Source organism: Anomaloglossus baeobatrachus, chromosome 11, assembly GCF_048569485.1.
Source record: "Anomaloglossus baeobatrachus isolate aAnoBae1 chromosome 11, aAnoBae1.hap1, whole genome shotgun sequence".
Lineage (NCBI taxonomy): Eukaryota > Metazoa > Chordata > Amphibia > Anura > Aromobatidae > Anomaloglossus > Anomaloglossus baeobatrachus.
The window spans coordinates 13677840-13700434 of record NC_134363.1 but is presented as its reverse complement, the minus strand read 5'-3'; the positions used below and the strand labels follow the sequence as shown (position 1 = coordinate 13700434).

At 37.7% G+C, this 22595-nt stretch overlaps 1 protein-coding gene across 5 annotated transcripts in view; it reads right to left on the bottom strand.

Annotated features, from left to right (window-relative positions):
- Positions 1-8610: 8610 nt before the first annotated feature.
- Positions 8611-22595, bottom strand: part of MAG (myelin associated glycoprotein) — a 108837-nt gene continuing 94852 nt past the window's right edge. For 2 of the 5 annotated variants that reach the window (XM_075328285.1, XM_075328286.1), the window contains exons 9-11: positions 20841-20937; positions 19511-19604; positions 8611-14113 (exon numbers count right to left, since the gene is read on the bottom strand). In XM_075328285.1, the coding sequence (XP_075184400.1) occupies positions 13949-14113; positions 19511-19604; positions 20841-20937 (356 nt within the window). In that variant the 3' untranslated portion in view covers positions 8611-13948. Of the gene's footprint in view, positions 14114-16397; positions 16439-19510; positions 19605-20840; positions 20938-22595 lie in introns of all 5 variants that reach the window. The other 3 variants (XM_075328288.1, XM_075328290.1, XM_075328289.1) reach the window with 3 other exon arrangements.

Below are 22595 nucleotides of genomic sequence, written 5' to 3'. Positions count from 1 at the left end.
TGCAGCACGTTATCAGCAAATACTGAAGGCAAGTTTGTACTCATCAGCCGAAGCTGCACATGGGACGTACTTGGCCGTTCCAACATGGCAACAATCCAAAACAAAAGGCCAAGTCGACCTGTCATTGGCTACAGCAGAACAAAGTGAAGGTTCTGGAGTGACCACCTCAGTCTCCTGACCTCAATATCATTGAGCCACTCTGGGGAGAACTCAAGCAATACACAGTTGATACAAGAAAGCCCAGGAATTTACAGAAACTGGAGGTGCCAAGAAGAATGGGCAGCTTTACCATCTGACAAAGAAGAATGGGCAGCTTTTCTATCCATCCAAGAAGAATGGGCTGCTTTACCATCTAACCAAAAAGAATGGACAGCCTTACCAACTGACCAACAAGAATGGTCAGCTTCACCATCTGACCAAGAAGAAAGGTCAGCTTCACCATCTGACCAAGAAGAATGGTCAGCTTCACCATCTGACCAAAAAGAATGGGCAGCTTTACCATCTGAGAAAAAAAAGAGCCTCATCCACAACTACCACAAAAGACTTCAAGCTGTCATTGTTGTTAGATGGGGCAATACACGGTATTAAGAACTGGTGTGTGTGAACTTTTCATCAGGGTCATTTGGATGTTTTTGGCTGTCATTATGATTTACAAAGAGAAAACACAGTAGTGACAATAAATGTCTTCACCCAACCACTCACCATGAGTGGTAAAAAAATATTTTGTGTTTATCATTCCTATTCTCGGAAAAAAGGCCAAGAAAGCAAAAAATCTGCTGGGGTATGTAAAATTTTAAGCACAACTGTATAGTCAAATGTTTGTATCTCTTTTTTCATTTGTTTTTCTCATATTTATCTCTAGAAAACAAGTCACATTATTTCTTGATTCTCCTCCAAAATCTTTTAAAGAAGAAATGCAAACAAATGCAACATGTTAAAAAAAAACAGATATACTTGCTTTAAAATACGCTTTCATTTCGCTGCAAAAAAATCTTTATTTGACCCCAATAATCATGAAAACATGGAGTACTTAGGATACCTTCAGACTGGTTTATGTAAAAATTATCCATTTTTTTCACAGCTATTCTTGGATTTTTTTGCTTATTTTTCTTCGTAAAAAAAAAAAATAGTCAACTATTTCCCCTCCCCATGTTCAGAGCTGTGTGTCCGCCACTCTCTTCATCTCCATTGTTTGGACACAGTGGTGGCATCATGTTGACATTGCTGCTACCAGTCACAGAGCTCAGCAGCACTGTCTGTGCAGATGACTGTAGTAATAACATGTTAGTGGCCATAAGGAATCCATATTAGTAGTCTGTCTTTAAAAAACCCTTTAAGATATTAGACCGCAACAGTTTCATTTAAATTAGCTTGCTTTTCTGTAATTTTACCAGACACCTGGAGTTACAGTTCTCTTATCAATGTTTAGTGAGAATGTGCGCATGTTTATAGTATGGTAAAACATCTGAAACCAGGAGCTTTTGGCATGTCTCATCCGGTGACGTATTTGTCAGGTGTAGATTGACATTTGAAGAGTTGTCCACTCAGAAGAGGGATACTATATTGGTCAAATGGAACTAATTATAGTTTGTGTAACATTTGGTTATGCAAGCAATTTGTTTTCAAGTGAGATATTGTCACGTCTCCACTGGAGTCGACTTCTGCTTCAATCACCAGATGCCACCGCGTCACCACTGTGGGCAGTGCTATGGACAGGGGAGCAGTCAGTGGCTCTGCTGGGCACAGGCTCCGCTCATCTATTAGGCTGGGTTTCACTACGACCTGCAGTACCACTGGTTGATGGTGGTGGTGTGTGCCTTCCAGCTGAGTAGCTACCTTTCAGCTGGGGCCAATGGGAAAGCACCACACCCCTCTTATGCTTTCTCCCTTCTGCTAGCAGGTGCCAGATATAGTCCTGTAAATCACCTGCTAGTCTCTGGTGCCTTGCTGTTTGTTTGTATTCCCGTATATTGACCTTAGCTTGACTATCTGACCACTCTTCTGCCTGCCGTTTCTGTACTTTGCTGCTAGCTCTGGTTTTGACCCTTAGCTTGATTACCCGACCACTCTTCTGCCTGCCCTTTCTGTACTTTGCTGCTAGCTCCGGTTTTGACCCTTAGCTTGTTTACCTGACCACTCTTCTGCCTTCCCTTTCTGTACTTCGCTGCTAGCTCCAGTTTTGATCCTTAGCTTGTTTACCCGACCACTCTTCTGCCTGTCGTTTCTGTACTTCGCTGCTAGTTCCGGTTTTGACCCTTAGCTTGTTTACCCAACCATTCTTCTGCCTGCTGTTTCTGTACTTTGCTGCTAGCTCCAGTTTTGATCCTTAGCTTGTTTACCCGACCACTCTTCTGCCTTCCCTTTCTGTACTTCGCTGCTAGCTCCAGTTTTGATCCTTAGCTTGTTTACCCAACCATTCTTCTGCCTGCTGTTTCTGTACTTCGCTGCTAGTTCCGGTTTTGACCCTTAGCTTGTTTACCCAACCATTCTTCTGCCTGCTGTTTCTGTACTTCGCTGCTAGCTCCAGTTTTGACCCTTAGCTTGTTTACCCGACCACTCTTCTGCCTGTCATTTCTGTACTTCGCTGCTAGCTCCAGTTTTGACCCTTAGCTTGTTTACCCGACCACTCTTCTGCCTGCTGTTTCTGTACTTTGCTGCTAGCTCCGGTTTTGACCCTTAGCATGTTTACCCGACCACTCTTCTGCCTGCTGTTTCTGTACTTCGCTGCTAGCTCCGGTTTTGACCCTTAGCTTGATATCTGACCACTCTCCCGCCTGACGATTTTTGTCCCTGTTCTACCTTCTGCATTTTGACTCTGCCTGGTTACTTCTCTTCTCAGGACTCAGGAATCTTCCGTGAACAGCGATAGCCTGGGCACTGTCATAATTCCAAAACCCTGTATAGGGGTTAAAGGGTTATGGGGTCCAGGGTCTTGCTTTGTGTGCGGTTGCCTCTATTCACCTGTTTCACCGATTCTGAGTCCAGGCAGGCGTCACATATATAGACCTGGTGAAGATTACAGTGAAGTCAGTAGCCTGTTACCTGTGGAGGGGACACCAATGACACCACAGTGTGGCTCCCAGGAATTTCTCTGTTTTGCTGTTTTTGCTTCTCACAGCGGATGTTTCCGGACAGATGATGTGTAGCTCCTGGTGATGTTTTTCCTACGTAATGTGCAATGTAGGCACTTAACCTTTGTGATTGATATTATGCAAATGTGTACGTAACATCACCCTATTTCCTATTTTCTGTAATCATTAAATCATTATAATAAAATTAATCGCATTTGTTAAAGCCGTGTCCAATCCCTTTAAATACTTGGCAAAACAATGCCACATGTTGCTTAGAGCTGCTGAACTTAGTGATTGGTTGCACCGGACATCGGAGATATTTATCGGTGGTTGGAACCACCGAGCCTTTGGAGAATCCCAAGAATAAAAAGTAGAAGCTCAAGCAAGTCACAGAAGGTCTTCACATTCTGTAACTTTTCCAACAGACGTGAGGAACATTTACCGAGGGCAGAGCCGATGAAATGTTGACTATCCTGTTCAGTAGGCAGCACCATGGACAGCGGTAGAGCCAGAAGTGCCGGAGAAGTCAGACTTTGTGTACAGAGCAAATATCTTACAGTTATGAGCTTAAAGTAGAAGTAAAGTTATTACTTAAGAAAAAACAGTAATAAATTTGTTACACAAATAGGTGTCTCAAGATTCACGCTGTAGATACAGCTATTACTACGAGTTCATTATGAGCCCTATACACACATCACGCCACGCTCCTCTATGTATCTGTGGATAAGTTGTAGGTTTTATTCATTGACCGTTGTTTCTTTTTACATTTATTTTTTTTTAAGAAAATGATTTAAAAAAAATGTTAAAATATTTTTTTTATCATTTTTATCCTATGGGTCATTAGGACTGTGGTAAAAGCAGATGTTAGCTTGCCATTTGCTACTACCCAAAGCTTCTAGATGTCTCAATCAGACTCTCTATCATGATGTGACTGCAGGATAGCAAGGGTCCCTCATACTAGAGGACCCTAGGCTATCCCTGATCTCCGGATTACTCCTGATGGTGGAGATGCCAGAGACCCGTGCTTGGCTATCCTATTGTCTAGAACTGATCTGTTCCACTTCCCCCAGGGAAGGAAAGGGCATGAGTGTGATGGTAACATAGGTAATGACAGACAAGGGGAAAAAAACAAAACTCAGACACACTGCAAACTCACAGGAACAAACAGTAAGAAACTAAGGAGAAAAGCAAGAGAAGGAAGGCAGCAACAAAATTACAACAAGGGCTAACACCACCCCTTACAGCAATAAAGCACTACCAACACAAGTAAGTCTGGATTACAACAACTCTCCTGGCCAGTATAGTATACCTATAGCTGGCAATAATGGAATTGTCAATCCAGCATATATAGTTGTTTTAAATTAGTTCAACACTTGCATGCAGACTGTCTCTTTAAGGAAGGAGCATGAGTGTGATGGTAACATAGGTAATGACAAACAGGGAAAAAAACAAAAGTCAGACACACTACAAACTCACAGGAACAAACAGTAAGAAGCTAAGGAGAAAAGCAAGAGAAGGAAGGCAGCAACAAAATTACAACAAGAGCTAACACCACCCCTTACAGCAATAAAGTACTACCAACACCAGTAAGTCTGGATTACAACAACTCTCCAGGTCCGTATAGACTAGCTATAGCTGGCATTACTGGAATTGTCCAGCCAGCATATATAGTTGTTTTAAATGAGCTTAATATACCGCACCAACACATGCAGACAGTCTCTTTAAAGAAGGGGCATGAGTGTGATGGTAACACATGTAAAGATGTAAAGACAGACAGGGAAAAACAAAACTCAGATACACTGCAAACTCACAGGAACAAACAGTAAGAGAATAAGGCGAAAAGCAAGAGAAGGAAGGCAGCAACAAAAGGACAACAAGGGTTAACACCACAACTACTCACAGCAATAAAGTACTACAATCACCACTAAGTTTGGATTATATCACCTCTCCAGACTAGTATAGACTAGCCATAGCTGGCATTAATGGAATTGTCCAGCCAGCATATATAGTTGTTTTAAATGAACTTAATATACCCCACCAACACATACAGACTGTCTCTGTAAGGAAAGGGCATGGGTGTGATGGTAACACAGGTAAAGACAGACAGGGGAAAAAAACAATATAACTACTATGTACAAGACTACAACTATTATAATACTGCCCCCTATGTACAAGAATATAACTACTATAATAACGCCTCCTATGAATAAGAATAGAACTACTATAATACTGCCCCTATGTACAAGAATATAACTATTATAATACTGCCTCCTATGTATAAGAATATAACTGCTATAATACTGCCCCTATGTAAAAGAATATAACTACTATAAAACTGCCCCCTATGTACATGAATATAACTACTTTAATACTGCTCCTATGTACATGAATATAACTACTATAATACTGCTCCTATGTACAGGAATATAACTACTATAATACTGCTCCTATGTACAAGAATATAACTACTTTAATACTGCCCCCTATGTACAGGAATATAACTACTATAATACTGCCTCCTATGTATAAGAATAGAGCTACTATAATACTGCCCCTATGTACAAGAATATAACTACTGTAATACTGCCCCCTATGTACAAGAATATAACTACTATAATACTGCCCCCTATGTACAAGAATATAACTACTATAATACTGCTCCCTATATACAAGAATATAACTACTATAATGCTGCCCCTATATACAAGAATATAACTACTATAATACTGCCCCTATATACAAGAATATAACTACTATAATACTACCCCCTATGTACAAGAATATAACTACTATAATACTGCTCCCTATGTACAAGAATATAACTACTATAATACTGCTCCCTATGTACAAGAATATAACTACTATTATACTGCTCCCTATGTACAAGAATATAACTACTATAATACTGCCCCCTATATACAAGAATATAACTACTATAATGCTGCCCCTATATACAAGAATATAACTACTATAATACTGCCCCTATATACAAGAATATAACTACTATAATACTACCCCCTATGTACAAGAATATAACTACTATAATACTGCCCCCTATGTACAAGAATATAACTACTATAATACTGCTCCCTATGTACAAGAATATAACTACTATTATACTGCTCCCTATGTACAAGAATATAACTACTATTATACTGCTCCCTATGTACAAGAATATAACTACTATAATACTGCCCCTATGTACAAGAATATAATTACTATAATACTGACCCCTATGTACAAGAATATAACTACTATAATACTGCTCCCTATGTATAAGAATATAACTACTATAATACTGCTCCCTATGTACAAGAATATAACTACTATAATACTGCTCCTATGTACAAGAATATAACTACTATAATACTGCTCCCTATGTATAAGAATATAACTACTATTATACTGCTCCCTATGTACAAGAATATAACTACTATAATACTGCTCCTATGTACAAGAATATAACTACTATAATACTGCCCCCTATATACAAGAATATAACTACTATTATACTGCTCCCTATGTACAGGAATATAAATATTATAATACTGCTCCTATGTACAATAATATAACTGAGATACATAGTCATTATGAATATAAGGAACATCACATGGACACCAGTTTCTGTAACTTTATTTGTTTGCACCAGGGTCACCAACATGAACATTTGCTTTCATAGTATATACAGTTATATTACACTGTATGAACATTTGAAATCTATATAACAATAATAATAATGTTATGTAGTTTACCGGAATTTACATCAAGCAATAAGTTACAGACTTTGTTGGGTTCGTGATAGGAGGGAAACAGAGACACAAGTGAAATACTTTCCAAAAGAGGTGATTCCTCCATTGAATCCAATCTGTAACTGTTTATGTTCAGGGTGGCGCACACAAGAAAATATATATATTTTATATATACATATATATGTATATATATATATATATATATATATATATATATATATATATATATATATATATATATATATATATATATATATATATATGCTGTAATTCAGGGTCAGTACAAGTAAGAATTGTTTGCAATGTTACATTGTATACAGATTTGAAATCAGAATCCTGTACAATGGAACTATTAGAAATTCTTATTGTTGCACTACTTTTTTTTGCAATTGTCACATGAAGACATTGACAAAACTGCTAAAAAACAGAACTGAAGGGTTAAACTGGACGATATAAAGTTAAATGATAAAATCCTTAAAATCCTTTCACCGGGGAGGGAGCTCACTGCATACTGGGTTATTATTGAGGTCAATGTAACTGTTGTATGCACTGAGGCACTAAGCTCCCCCTTGTGGTGGCTGGAGGCATGAAGAATTGCATAATTTAGCTTTATGGCAGGAATTTGAGCTTGGACTTCTATAAATAAATTAAGAAATTAATTAATCTTCAAATGTAAGTTCTGGGAAAGAGAATTTAGTTACCATTATTTCCATCTGCAAATCAATCATGATATAAAAAATGGGGATATATACAATCAGAAAACTACCTACAGTTTAAATAAGGTCTTGTTGTAAATTATTTTTTATCTATTGCCAATTAATTTTTTTACATGTCACAATCCATATAAAAAAATAAAAAAAAGAAATCTTGCCATTTTTACACAAGCCACTAGAGATATGCTCCTCTGACCTAATGGTCCCAATAATAACTAATAGTTTTTCTAGTTTCTGGGCTGTGCAATAAATATATTCAATTATATATATATATATATATATATATATATATATATATATATATATATATATATATACGGTATATATATTTAAAAATTTTATATATATATATATATATAGAGAGAGAGAGAGATACTGTGTGTGTATATATGTATATATCTATATATATAAAATATATTATGAATTAAAATATAACATATATTATAAAATATTATATATATATATATATATATATATATACTGTATATATATATATTTATAAATATATAATTTATATATATATATATATATATATATATACTGTGTGTGTATATATATATATATATACATATATACTGTGTATATATGTATATATATAAAAAATATATTGTATTATAAATTAAAATATAAAATATATTATAAAATATTTTATATATATGTGTATATATATATATATATATATATATATATATATAGAATAGAAATTATATTAAATATATTAAATTTTTTCGAATAAATAGTTATAAATAATTTATGTATATAACTTTCTTTGCACTAGCCTAAGCATATTCTAATAAATTATATTCGTTAATCCGTTTTATACCATTCTTTGCACAATAGTGACCCCCAGTGGACAATTCTGAAAATTGCTATTTCTTTGCCTTTTTTGTCTTTGAATATCAATGGGTAATCCTGAGACGATCCCCCCTTTGCTTCATTTCCATTAATGATTCTGTTATACACACGTGCTTATGATATGGATGTTATAATGAAGAGGAAGTGTTCCTAGCTTCTCCCCTAAATCTTGACTTATCTAATATATTTTTTGTTCAGTTTAAATTGCTCTCAAATTATATATATATATATATATATATATATATATATATATATATATATTTATTTATATTTATGTATTTATCCAGCATTCACAATAGGTGATATGACAGCTCACCTCCTCCCCCAGCTGAACAATGACTGAAAACACCACTAGAAACAGTAGATAATACAGGATCCACTATTCCCAATAGGTAATGTCACAGCTCACAATCTCCTCCTCCTGTATAGTGACTGATAACACCTCTATATACAGTAGATAACACAGAATCCACCACTCACAATAAGTGATGTCACAGCTCACCTCCTCCTGTACAATGACTGATAACACCTCTATATACAGTAGATAACACATAATTCCTCACTCACAATAGGTGTTGTCACAGCTCACCTCCTCCTCTTGTACAATGACTGATAATACCTCTATCAACAGTACAAAACACAGGCTCCATCCTCCACAATAAAAGATATCACAGCTCACCTCCGCCTCCTGTTCAATGACTGATAATACTTCTATATACAGAAGATAACACAGGCTCCACCCTTCCCAATAAGAGATATCACAGCTCACCTCCTCCAGTATAATAGCTGATGACACCCCTAAATGCAGTAGACAACACAGACTCCATCCTCTATAATAAGAGATATCACAGTTCAACTCCTCCTCCTCCTCCTGTACAATGACTGATATCACCTCTATATACAATAGATAACACAGGCTCATCCCTTCACATTAAGAGATATCACAGCTCACCTCCTCCTCCTCTTGTATAATAACTGATAACACTTCTATATACAGTAGATAACACAGACTTCACCATTCACAATAAGAGATATCACAGCTCACCTCCTCCTGTATAATGACTGATAACAGCTCTATATTGAGTAGATAAGAAAGGCTTTACCCTTCACAATAAGATATCACAGCTCACCTCCTACTCCTGTTCAATGATTGATAATACCTCAATAATATACAGTAGATAACACAGGCTCCACCCTTCCCAATAGGAGGTATCACAGCTCACCTCCTCCTGTATAATGACTGATACCTTCACTATATAAGGTAAATAACACAGGAGCCACCATTCACAATAGATTATGTCACAGCTCACCTCCTCCTCCTGTACACACTTATTCAACGCTTTACTACAAAACATCTGGGTGTGAGTCACTCTATTGCTGCTTATGTACAGATGGATTTACTGACACTACAGGAAGTTAGAGTCTAAAAATTCCCCAGTGGTCAGTGTGGGAATTGCAAGATTTTTTCTTTTTTTTTAGTGCAGATCGTGATATGAAAAAAAAATTAAAAAAAATGTTTAAAATATATATTAAATATTAAAAAAAATATTTAAATGATGACACATTAATTTTAAAAGTGTTCCATAGTGGAAATAAGTATTTTCTGAAGCTCTTATTGCTTTTACGTTTATGGAAAAAAAATAAGAAAAACTTGTAAATTGGGAAAAATAACTCATTGACATCACATAACTATCATCTTACAAAAGAAGGTTCTTTTATTGACCCTTTGTTACATATATTGGTCATTTTATACAAAGTGACACTTTCAAGGTTAAATGGATGGATCATTTTTGACAAATTCCTGTTACTCTAAATAATATCTTTTTTTTTACAATTATTAGTTTTTGTAACTCAACTGCAGAAATTATTAAAGTTTTAGTAACAATTGGAAAATAAAGTTCTTCTTTATTTAGATAAAATATTATCTAATATTACCTATATTGCCTAAAATTGTTTAGACAACGATGCACAGAAAATGGCCATTTGCAATATTTTGCTATTAATTGGAGTCCAGGGGGTGGCGCTCTTTGCATAAATTAGGGAGTAAAGCTTAATATAAATAGAGTAGGCAAGAGAACAGCGCCCCCTGTATGGTTAGACTGAATAATACGGGCGCTTTAGATTTAGTAGGAAAACCTCTGGCATAGATTGCACATTACACATGTAGCGAGTCCGCCTGGATACACCGACTTCTGAACAGAGGCGTGATAAAACGGAGCCTCAAAAAATAATTCCCAGAGATTTGGACTCATCAGGTTTATCTGATCCAGCAACTTTTTGCGACATAGACACATGGGAACACATCAGTTGGGGGGGGTCTTTTCCAAAACTAACAGCACAAAGGAATGTGGGTTGAGAGATGGAACCATGAAACTTAGAAGACAGCTTGAAGCTCACCCACTCCCTCTGACACAACTGGCGCCATTGCCTGGAGCCGGTCCATCCGAGAGTCTATACGGCCAAGAAATATGATTGAGGGAGTATGATATTTGCATGGTTATTGCTAAAATACGGAGTCACCAACTTTAATGCAAAGTCAAAAAGACGTGGAATTTGGTGCATTTTGTATTGCCTTTCGGGGGTAAATTTGTATGTAGAACAGCTTGAAAAGAAGAAGCAGGGCTGGAACTTTTTCCTTTTTTTCCTTCTCAGAAAATGAGGACTTTTAAAATTGTCAAGATAACAAAATAAAAAAGGGGAGGGGTTTTTAAAATGTTAAAAAATCAAAAGACGTGGAATTTGGTACCTTTCATATCCCCCTGGTAAATTAGAATGTAGAACAGTTTGAAAAAAGAACAGGGTCTGGAACCTTTCTTTTATTCCCTTAACTCAGAAAATGAGGAGGACTTTTAAAATCGTTAAGATAACAAAATAAAAAAGGGGAGGGGTTTTTAAAATGCTAAAAAAAAAAACAAAAGACGTGGAGTTTGGTACCTTTGATATCACCCTGGTAAATTTGCATGTAGAACAGTTAGCAAAGAAGAAGAGGGGCTGGAACTTTCTCTTTGTTCCCTTAACTCGCGAAAATGAGCAGGAATTTTAAAATCAACAAGATAACAAAATAAAATAGGGGAGGGATTTTTAAAATGCTAAAAAATATTATGTTTATAAACATGAGCATATAAACTTATAATGTGTATGTCATGTGACCACAGCAGCCAATAAACTACTGACTTTTGTATAGCATCGTAAAACCTAGACTAAGATATGCTAAAAGTCAAAAGACATGGAATTTGGTACCTTTCGTATCCCCTTTTGGTGGTTATTGCATGTAAAACAGTTTGAAGAGAAAAAGCAGGGCTGGAACTTTTTCCTTTATTCACTTAACTCAGAAAATTAGGAGGACTTTTAAAATTCAGGTAACAAATTAAAAAAGTGGAGGAGTTTTTAAAAATGCTTAAAATGCTAAAAAATGATATTTATAAACTTGAGCTTATAAACTTATAATATTTATGTCATGTGACAACAGCAGCCAATAAACTACTGAGATTGTTTTTTGTAAGGCATCGTAAAACCTAGACTAAGATGTGCCAATTTTTTTTTAAAAAAAAGTACATGAGGCTGCCAGGAAAAGGGAAAACAAAAGGAGAGAGGTTTTTTAAAATTGGGAAAAATTATGTTTCTAAACATAAATTTATAATATTTGTGTCATGTGACCACATCAACCAATAAACTACTGACTTATCTTTTTGTAAGGCATCGTAAAACCTAGACTAAAATATGCCAATTTTTCCAAAAAGTACAGGAGGCTTCCAGAAAAAGGTAAAAAACAAATTGGGGACTTGTAAAATCTTAAAAAATATATGTTTACAAACATGAGAGTATAAACTTATAATATTTGTCATGTGACCACAGCTGCTAATTAACTATCAACTTTGGTTTTTGTAAAGTATCGTAAAACCTAAACTAAGATATGCCAATTTTTCAAACTGACAATTTTTCAAACTTTTGCAAAGAAGAGAAGCTGGAGCTTTTCCTTGGTTTCCTTAACTCAGAAAACGAGGAGGACTTTTAAAATCGTCAAGATAACAAAATAAAAAAGGGGAGGGTTTTTTTAAATGCAAAATAATTATGTTTATAAACATGAGCAAATAAAATTATAATATTCATGTCATGTGACCATAGCAGCCAATAAACTACCAACTTTGGTTTTTGTAAGGAATCGTAAAACCTAGACTAAGATATGTCAAATGAATTTGTTACCTTTCGTATCCCCCTAGTAAATTTTTAGTAGAACAGTTTGAAAAGAAGAAGCGGGGCTGGAACTTTTCCTTTGTTTCCTTAACTCAGAAAACGAGGAGTACTTTAAAAATCATCAAGATAACAAAATAAAAAAGGGGAGGGGTTTTTAAAATGCTAAAAAATTATGTTTATAAACATGAGCATATAAACGTATAATATTTATGTCATGTGACCACAGCAGCCAATAAACTACTGATTTAGGTTTTTGTAAGGCATCGTAAAACCTAGACTAAGATATGCCAAAAGTCAAAAGACGTGGAATTTGGTACCTTTCGTATCCCCCTAGTAAATTCTAGTAAAAACAGTTTGAAAAGAAAAAGACATGCTAGAACCTTTTCTTTTGTTCCTTTAACTCAGAAAATGAGAAGGACATTTAAAATCGTCAGGATAAAATAAAAAAGGGGGAGAGTTTTAAAATGCTAAATTATGTTTATAAACATGAGCATATAAACATATAATATTTATGTCATGTGACCACAGCAGCCAATAAACTACCAACTTAGGTTTTTGGAAGGCATCGTAAAACCTAGACTAAGATATGCCAATTTTTAAAAAAAAGTACAGGAGGCTCCTGAAAAAAGGAAAAAATAAAAAAGGGGAGGGGTTTTTAAAATGCTAACAAATTATGTTTATAAACATGAGTGAATAAACATATAATATTTATGTCATGTGACCACAGCAGCCAATAAACTACTAACATTGTTTTTTGTAAGGCATTATAAAACCTAAACTAAAATATACCAATTTTTCGAATTACAAGAAAAAGGAGGGACCTCCAGGACTCCAGAAGGAGTCAGTAAAACTCATGGGTCCTACCTTTTGGGAAATCCACAATCCAAAAAGTTTTCTGAGGGTATTAGGAGAATGGGGACGGAGTAAACATGGTCTATAAAAATGGAGCATGGCTTTTATAAGACCCATCCTCGCATGGATGCCAACTTCTAAAAGTTGACAAGTAGGACATGATTGGGGTTATTTACTCCTGAGGATATTAATAAATTATGTAAATTAAAGTCATCATATTGTTACAAAATTGCCAATTTTGGGTATTTTTACGTACCACTAATTAGTGCCCTGACCAATCAAAATACTCTCTATTCCTCACTGCAGCTGCATCTCCCTCCTCGTTTCCTACACTGATTCATGCAAATATAACAATAATCACGCCTTAAATAATATTTTTATAGAAAATTTGTCAAAATGATTTGCTTCAGGGACAAAAAAATGTTTAAAAATCCTTTAAAATTTTGGGCTTGATTTATATGATGGTGGCCAGACATTGGGTCAGTTGTGTTTTGTGCTGTTAGATAAGTGGCCGTCATTTCACTCGGATTTCCGCGTATTCAGTCAGCTCCTCGGGGGAGGTGTAGATGTCCATTACACTTTTCTTTGTAAAGTCAATATTTGCATACTCAGAGTCCGTAGTTGGTTTTTGCTTCCTCTTACTCAATAGGATTCTCTCCGAAATACTGAGAAATTGGTTCTAGAAACAGAGTAAAAAGATAAAATTGGAAAAATGAAGCAGTGAACGTAATATCAGAGGAACATATTACAGAAAACAAGGCGACTGGGCCATACGGGATGTCATAGATTTGAAACAAAATATACAGTACGGCTACCATGGGACCACTGGTACACCAGGGACTTGGCACTTTTTTCCCACTGGTTTACCAGGGACAATAGTCATTTAGAGTCTAGAAAATATAACAATGTCACTCAACCCAAAACGTTTCAGAAGCTATGGCCCTCATGGTTAGGTAGGTGCTCTTCACTGAAGTCTATAAGAACGAGTTGCTTTTTTGCTTTTCTTAGAAACCTCCACAAACTATTATAGGACTAGGACCGATCCTATCCGCGCCACGTAAATTTGGAATTGTATGTCCAAATATTTATATATATTTTATTAAACGAACTTAACTTTCCAAATATTTATACATATTTTATAAAACAATTTAAAAAAAAATAATAATTATTATAAACTATTGTAAAATATATAGCAAAACATTTAATAAATACAAAGATACAGCACCAAGACAAAATCACACTTGTGGCACAAGAATACAAAGCATCATTTCAATACAAGTTGACAATTTTTAGAAAACAAGACCCACAAGACAATTACTTTTAGGAGAAAAAATGCCAGAAAATATTGGTACATTGATAGGGAAGAAGCAATCAGAAAATTAAGTTTTTTAAAAAAAAATACTTATAAAATATACTATATTGTAAAGAATATTTCTGCACCAGAAAACCTACTAACCAAACCTTGAACAATAGCAAAGAGGCTAAAGGTGAATCTTAAAATATCCAGGGAAAAAGTAGCTTAAAATTTTTGAAAAATTTGAATAGTTGAAAATTTTGTAAGGGCTATACTGGGCGCAAACATTTATCACCTAGCCACTGAATGGGAAAATGTTAGACTGGGGAAGGTTTGCCAACTGGTACCTTCACCAATCACTGGCATGGACAATCCAATATTCCTGTCCCTCCTGTTCATCAGTCTTAGAGATTTTTGGACTCGGAAGGACCACCTTAACATTAAAACTATAATAATTGCGTAGAATTCAAAAACTTCTCAAAATTGTAAAATTTCTTCTAAACACAGTCATGCCACTCATGAAGGGCATACATAACATGGCGGTAGACCATACATTTCCTATGATACTAGTAGAATGGTCCAACTGTAACAATCATGCCGATGTCCTCGCACTCTCCTGCTACCTACCCCCAGTGAGGCCGTCGTTTCCCTCACCTGTCCAGGTGTCCTGCGGCAGTAGTCCTGTCCCCATCCCATGCTGCAGCCTCACAGGGCATCTGTACTCTTGACAGGCTCCAGGCCTCTGCCCATAGGGAGCTTCTGTGGCCATGCCCCCTTTCTTAAAGGGTCAGCATCCTCCTAACCCAGAAGTGCCTCTCATGTCAGCTGGGAGGTTGCAGGTATTTAAGGCAACTCTGCCCTATGAGAGTTGCCTGGGCAATGAGTTAGACTCATCTCTGTTGTCAGGTTCCCTAGCACTGTTCTGCTCCCACTTTCTCATTGTGCTAGATCTGTTACTTACACCTGTTGCATTACAGAGTGCTGCTGCCTCACCTAATCCTACTACTGCTGCGAGCCACTTCACCAGCCGCCAATACCTATCCTGCTGCTACTGCCGCAAGCTGCCACGCCAGCCACGTGCCATGCTGCAGCAAACATCTCCATCACCTGCTGCTGCATCCATCTTTCCATCCATCTACCCCGGATGGATGCTCCACACCTGCTGCTGCTGCAGAGACTGTCGCTCTTGTGTCCCTGAGGCCTACCGAGGCAACACCAGTTTTCTCGAGTGGCACCCGGACCAATACCTACAGTGTATCACCTCCATCCCTAGGGGCTCTGAAGAAGATCAGGCTCAAGTACATAGTCAAACTCCTTTGGGTTTTCTGTGTGTTGGGGCTCAGTGGGTCCACTAACATCTCTGCTCGCCCAGTGAGCATAACACCAGCGTACGTTGGTCCTATTACTCCTTTACATGAACCAGAAAAAGACTTTCCTTACGAGAACCATAAACAAACAGTCAAAAAGTCTCTTTTTTTCTACAATGAATGGCTTGGCTTTGGCCAACAATGAGAAATCCTGGATGAATGGCACGGTGGATTAGGTGGGCAGGCACCCAATGCTAAATCCATGATAGTTAAATTGATCATCAATTTCCATTTCTGATTATTTCTTCCCTAAACATAAAGTCCAAAGTTCATCGTTAACACATATACAACAAAGTACGTACCTGTAGGATCATTTTACCTCCACCGCACAGATCTCTCCGGACTGTTGAAGAAGGCATATTAGTGAATGTTACATGGTAATTCATGATATTAGTTCATTACACATGGTGGCTAATGATATCAATTAATGTCACAGAACAAGGTAGACCCTAAAATATTCAAAAACCCGTGATTTTTTCCAACAGTTAGTACTTATTGAATGGTCTCCTGCATATTAGTTGGTTCCTTTACATCAGAAATCAGGCTTGGTGTGTGGTGGTTGTGTTTTACATGTAAATAGTTTTGAAAAGTTTCAAAAAGTTTTAAAAAAGGGTATTTCTCCCATAGCTACAAAGTATAGCCACCTCGATGCCTTGAAAGAAAAGCACTCTACTCTTATAAGCCTATCGACATATAGGCTTGAAACCAGAACTGGGATCCTATGATGCAGGACATCAATGAGGGTCCAAAGCTTCTGGATAGGTTCAAAAAAGCATTGTTTGGAGTCTAAGTGCTCAGTTAGATTTTTTTACCCAGGGGTGTAGCTACTGGGGTGTTCAGGTTTTTCCTCTGCCTTCACTTTTATTCGGCACGGCAGTCATTTGTGGCCAAAAATGCACCCAGTTCATGCAATTGGTGAGAGTTCCACTCATAAAATCCTAATTTATTTCACCTTTTTCATGCAATTGGTGAGGGTTCCACTCATAAACCCCCCCCCATTTATTTTACCTTCTTCATGGACTTTTTGAGGGTTTTGCTCTTGGATGCCCATTTATTTTACTTTTGTAATGGAATTGATTAGGATTCTACTCTTGGATGCCCATTTATTTTGCTTTCTTCATGCAATTGGCGAGGGTTCCGCTTTTCGACGCCCATTTATTTTACCCTTTCATGGAATTGTGAGAGTTCCACTCTTGAACCCCCATTTATTTTACCTTCTTCATGGAATGGTGAGGGTTCCACTCTTCGATCACCATTTATTTTACCCTTTTAAAGGAATTGATGAAGGTTCCATTCTTGAACCCCCATTTATTTGACCTTCTTCATGGAATGGGGAGGATTCTGCTCTTTGATCCCCCATTTATTTTTCTCTTTTAACGGAATTGATGAAGGTTCCACTCTTGGATCCCCATTTATTTTACTTTCATCATGGAATTGATTAGGGTTCAACGATTAGATCCCCCATTTATTTTACTTCATGGAATTAGAGAGAGTTCCACTTTTGGACCTCATTTATTTTACCTTCTTCATGGAATTAGTGAGGGTTTTGCTCTTGGATTTCCCATTTATTTTACTTTCTTCATGCAATTGGGTAGAGTTCCGCTTTTGGACCCCCATTTATTTTACCTTCTTCATGGAATTGATAAGGGTTCCACTTTATGATCCCCATTTATTTTACCTTCTTCATGGAATTGGTGAGGGTTTTGCTCTTCAATACCCATTTATTTGACCCTTTTAATGGAATTGATGAAGGTTCCCCTCATTGATCCCTCTTTATTTTACCTTCTTCATGGAATTGGTGAGGGTTTTGTTCGTCGACTCCCCATTTATTGTACTTTGTTCATGGAATGGTGAGGGTTCTGCTCTTCAATCCCCATTTATTTTACCCTTTTAATGGAATTGATGAAGGTTCCACTCTTGAAACCGCATTTATTTTACCTTCTTCATGGAATTGGTGAGGGTTTTGCTCTTGAATCCCCCATTTATTTTACCTCCTTCATGGAATTGGCAAGGGTTTTTTTCTTGGATTGCCCATTTATTTGACCTTTTTAATGGAATTGGTGAGGGTTTTGTTCTTGGATTGCCCAGTTATTTTACCTTCTTCATGGAATTGGTGAGGGTTCTGCTCATGGATCCCCCATTTATTTGACCCTTTAAAGGAATTGATGAGGGTTCCACTCTTGGATCCCCCATTTATTTTTACTATCGTAATGGAATTTAATAGGGTTCCACTCTTGGATCCCATTTATTTTACCCCCTTTCATGGAATTGGTGATGGTTTTGCTCTTGGATGCCCATTTATTTTTACTATCGTAATGGAATTTACTAGGGTTCTACTCTTGGACCCCATTTATTTTACCTTCTTCATGGAATTAGTGAGAGTTCCACTCATGAACCCACATTTATTTTACCTTCTTCATGGAATTAGTGAGAGTTCCACTTATGAACCCACATTTATTTTACCTTCTTCATGGAATTGGTGAGGGTTTTGCTCTTGGATGCCCATTTATTTTTACTTTCGTAATGGAATTTATTAGGGTTCTACTCTTAGACGCCCATTTATTTTACTTTCTTCATGGAATTGGTGAGGATTTTGCTCTTGGACTGCCCATTTATTTTACCTTTTTAATGGAATTTGTGAGGGTTCCACCTTTGGATCCCCCATTTACTTTACCTTCTTCATAGAATGTGGAAGAGCCCCACTCTAGGATCCTCCATTTATATCACTTTATTCATGGAATTGGTAAGGGTTCCGAAGCTCTTTGACCCCCATTTATTTTTGTTTTGTGCTCTTGGATCCCCCATGTAGTTTACCCTTTTAATGGAATTGATGAAGTTACCACTCTTGGATCCCCATTTATTTTACTTTCATCATGGAATTTATTAGAGTTCAACTATTGGGCCCCCATTTATTTTACTTCATTGAATTAGAGAGGGTTCCACTCTTGGATCCCCATTTATTTCACCTTGTTCATGGAATTGGTGAGGGTTTTGCTCTTGTATCCCCTATTTATTTTACCTTTTTAGTAGAATTGATGAGGGTTCCACTTTTGGATCCCCCATTTATTTAACCTACTGTCTAACTTAACTGACTCGGGAACACCCGGAGAACCAAGTTTTCAAAACAGCTGCAATTAGGAAGCTATTGGGGAAAGTTATGGGTGTCACTATTCTACTTGACTATCCCATTCGTCATTGGAATTAACTAGCGGTCTATCAAATTTACGTCAAAATGGGCATTCTCAGGCACCTCAGGGTCAATGATTGAAAGCGTCCCGTGACTGGAGATAAAAATGTTGTGAGGTATCATATTACTTTGCCCATAATGGGGTACAAAATATTTATCTACAAAAATCTCTTTCACTCAATAATTTAAAAAAAATTTTGAAATAAAAAATGAAGAATTTTATCTTACCTCTATTTTTCCTAATTTTTTCTTGGACCCATCTCCACTGTATGACGGGGAGGTCTCTGTCTGGATAAAGCTGGAGCTTTCTGTTACGCTCTTCCTATGGCACAAAGTCAAGTATGGTAAATTTATATTAAATATTTAGCTAAATGATAAGAATGATGTGGAGATTTTGGAGCTTGAAGGGGCAACGGTTGGGAGAACCATTGTCTCTTCCATCTAGAGATTGCAGGAGGTCTCAGCTTACAGAAACCCACCAATAAAAATTGATAGAAATTTTGACCTCCATTTTTAAGTTACTGGGCTCCAAAGCGAAATCTAGAATAGGGCCCCTCACCAACCATGTGTCAATATCAATACTGGTGGGCATTTTATGTAGCACAATGGCTGTTGGGCTCCATTAGGCGGCAGGGTTTAGATTTGACAGCTTATAGCTACACCCCTGGATGGTGATTGAATCCAGAGTCTCGGAAATGGATCATTGTGCCATATTAATTTCGCAGGGGTTCTACCTTTTGACTTCTCATATCCATATACATTGTAGTATGGGTCTATGTAAGTGAAACATGCCAACTCTTCCGAAATGTACGGAAAAATAGGAAGAGACCTCCCAGACTCCTGGAAGAGTTGTCAAGTCTTCCTGACAAAAAAGTATGGGTCCATGTAAAATAGGAGGAGACCTCTCAGACTCCTGGAAGAGTTGTCAAGTCTTCCCGACAAAAAAGTATGGGTCTATGTAAAATAGGAGGAGACCACTCAGACTCCCGGAAGAGTTGTCAAGTCTTCCCGACAAAAAAGTATAGGACTATGTATAATAGGAGGACACCTCCCATACTCCTGGAAGAGTTTCCAAGTCTTCCTGACAAAAAAGTATGGGTCTATGTAAAATAGGAGGAGACCTCCCAGACTCCTGGAAGAGTTGTCAAGTCTTCTTGACCAAAAAGTATGGGTCTATGTAAGTGAAACTTGCCAACTTTTACAAAATGTCTAGAAATAGGAGGAGACCTCCAAGACTCCTGGAAGAGTTGTCAAGTCTTCACGACAAAATCTTCCCAACTGATTATGTTAGCTGTGATACCCAGACCCAATATCCTGACCCATACTCAAAAGATGGCAACAAGGCGTGGCTGAGGGTGTATAGTGCGAAAAAGGGCCGAGTCTAAATAATTTAAAAAAAATCAATCCCGGATGCATGGAACTTGTCATGTGTTTAGTAAAATTCCCTTAGTTTGCAAGTGAGTCTCTATTCAAGTATGTGTGATATTTTTTATTTTCCGCACTAATTGCCCAACACTACACTTTAGCAACTGGTTCCCAGTCAAAAAAAGTTCCTTACTTTTCTCTGGTTTTAATCAGGTAGCCGCCAACCGCTACGAGGATGACGAAAACCACCACAGCTCCAACGGGACCAACCTTGGCCCAAATTAAGCTATCTGTAAAGAAAGAAGAGAAAGATATTGATCAGTTGTCTATAAAATTGAAATTCATATACACAACGTTTTTATATATCAATGCAGGTAGAAGAAGGCAAATATACTGGGGAAAAGCACGGGTGTCATGATTCTGATTAGTGGTGCTCTGCTCTCCTGCAGAGCCGTTGCTTGGCTTTCTATCATTCTCTGGTGGACTGGTTGTTCCAGGTCTCGGGCCCTGTTCATTGGAGCCTTGTTCCGGGTGATCACTCTGCTTTACTTTGGAGCTACTTCACCCGGAACGCTGCCAGTGATAGTTCCTGTGTGCAGCAATTGTTGCTGGCTCCCATAAGTGACCGTCCTGACCTTGTCCCACTACCTCGTTCCTAGTACTCTCCTCTGCCTGTTCTCAGACTCTGACTTGACTCCCTGACTCACAGACCCCTGGCTTGTATTCTGACCTCGCCTTCACTTTCTCCCTTTGTACCTGACAAGTCTTCCTGGCTTCCAGACCCCCGTCTTGTATCCTGACCTCGGCTCCGCTCTCTCTTGTACTGACGTGAACTCCCAGCTCCTGACCTTTTGCTTGTTTGACTTCTCCTCCACTAGTGTATTTAGCAACACCTAGTGTTAGAGCATCACAACGGGTTTGTAAGTCACTATCAGCAATTAAAGGGTTTGTCCAGACATGGAGTTAAAGTCTGTAGTCACTCTATGTGATTCATCATGGTGCACAGTGTGCGCACTTTCAGGATTCTTCGGTGATGGTTCCAGGAGTTGGCAGGCTTGTGAATGCAAGAATATGATTGGCATACATGCAGTCACATGCCAACTAGATGTTCGTGGCTGGAAACAACTAGTCTGAATGTAGTCAGAAGTTGGCACAATGAGAAAATCCTGACAGCATATACTGTTCGCATTGTGAATATTCACAATTCTGCAGTCCCTTTAAGACAATTCTCCTAATAGAGTAATTTGTAAAATTTCATAAATTTCCATGCCAGACAAAATAAAAAAAGAGAGTTTTGTTACTCTTTGGGTGTTGGGAGCTATTGTGAAGTTACCAGGCTCACTCCTTTCTGTGAGGCAAGAGTGGGGTGTCATGATTCTCTTGTGGCTCTGCTCCTCTGCAGAGCCTAAGTGTTTACCTTTTGTCTGTACGTTACGGGTCTAGGCCCAGTGGGAAGGGCCTATTGGTTAGTGCCTCATTCCGGGTGATCACTCTGCCTTATCTTGGAGCCGTTTCACCTGGAAAACTGCCAGTAATAGTTTCTGGTTGCAGTGTATGTTTCTGGTTCCCGTGTCTGTTCTAATGTTTTCCTGCTACCTTGTTTCCCATTCCCCATTCCCTTGTTTCCCCTGCTCTTGCTGTATTCCCTGTCCTTCTGACCTTCAGCTTGTTTAGTGACCTTGGCTCCGCTCTTGTACTGACGTGTCCTATCAGCTCCCGACTCCGGCTTGTACTTTGAACTCTAGCTCTGCTCCCCTTCTGTAAGTTAATTCCTGGCTTACTGACCATTAGCTCACACATGACCTTGATTTCTCTAGCTCCCTCTATACTGACGTGATCTCCTGGCTTCTGAGACTCAGCTTGATCAACCACTCTACAGACCTTTCCCAACAGGGTTGCGGTGACCCCTAGCGGACTAGCCCTTCACTTCACCTAGGTGCTTGTCATC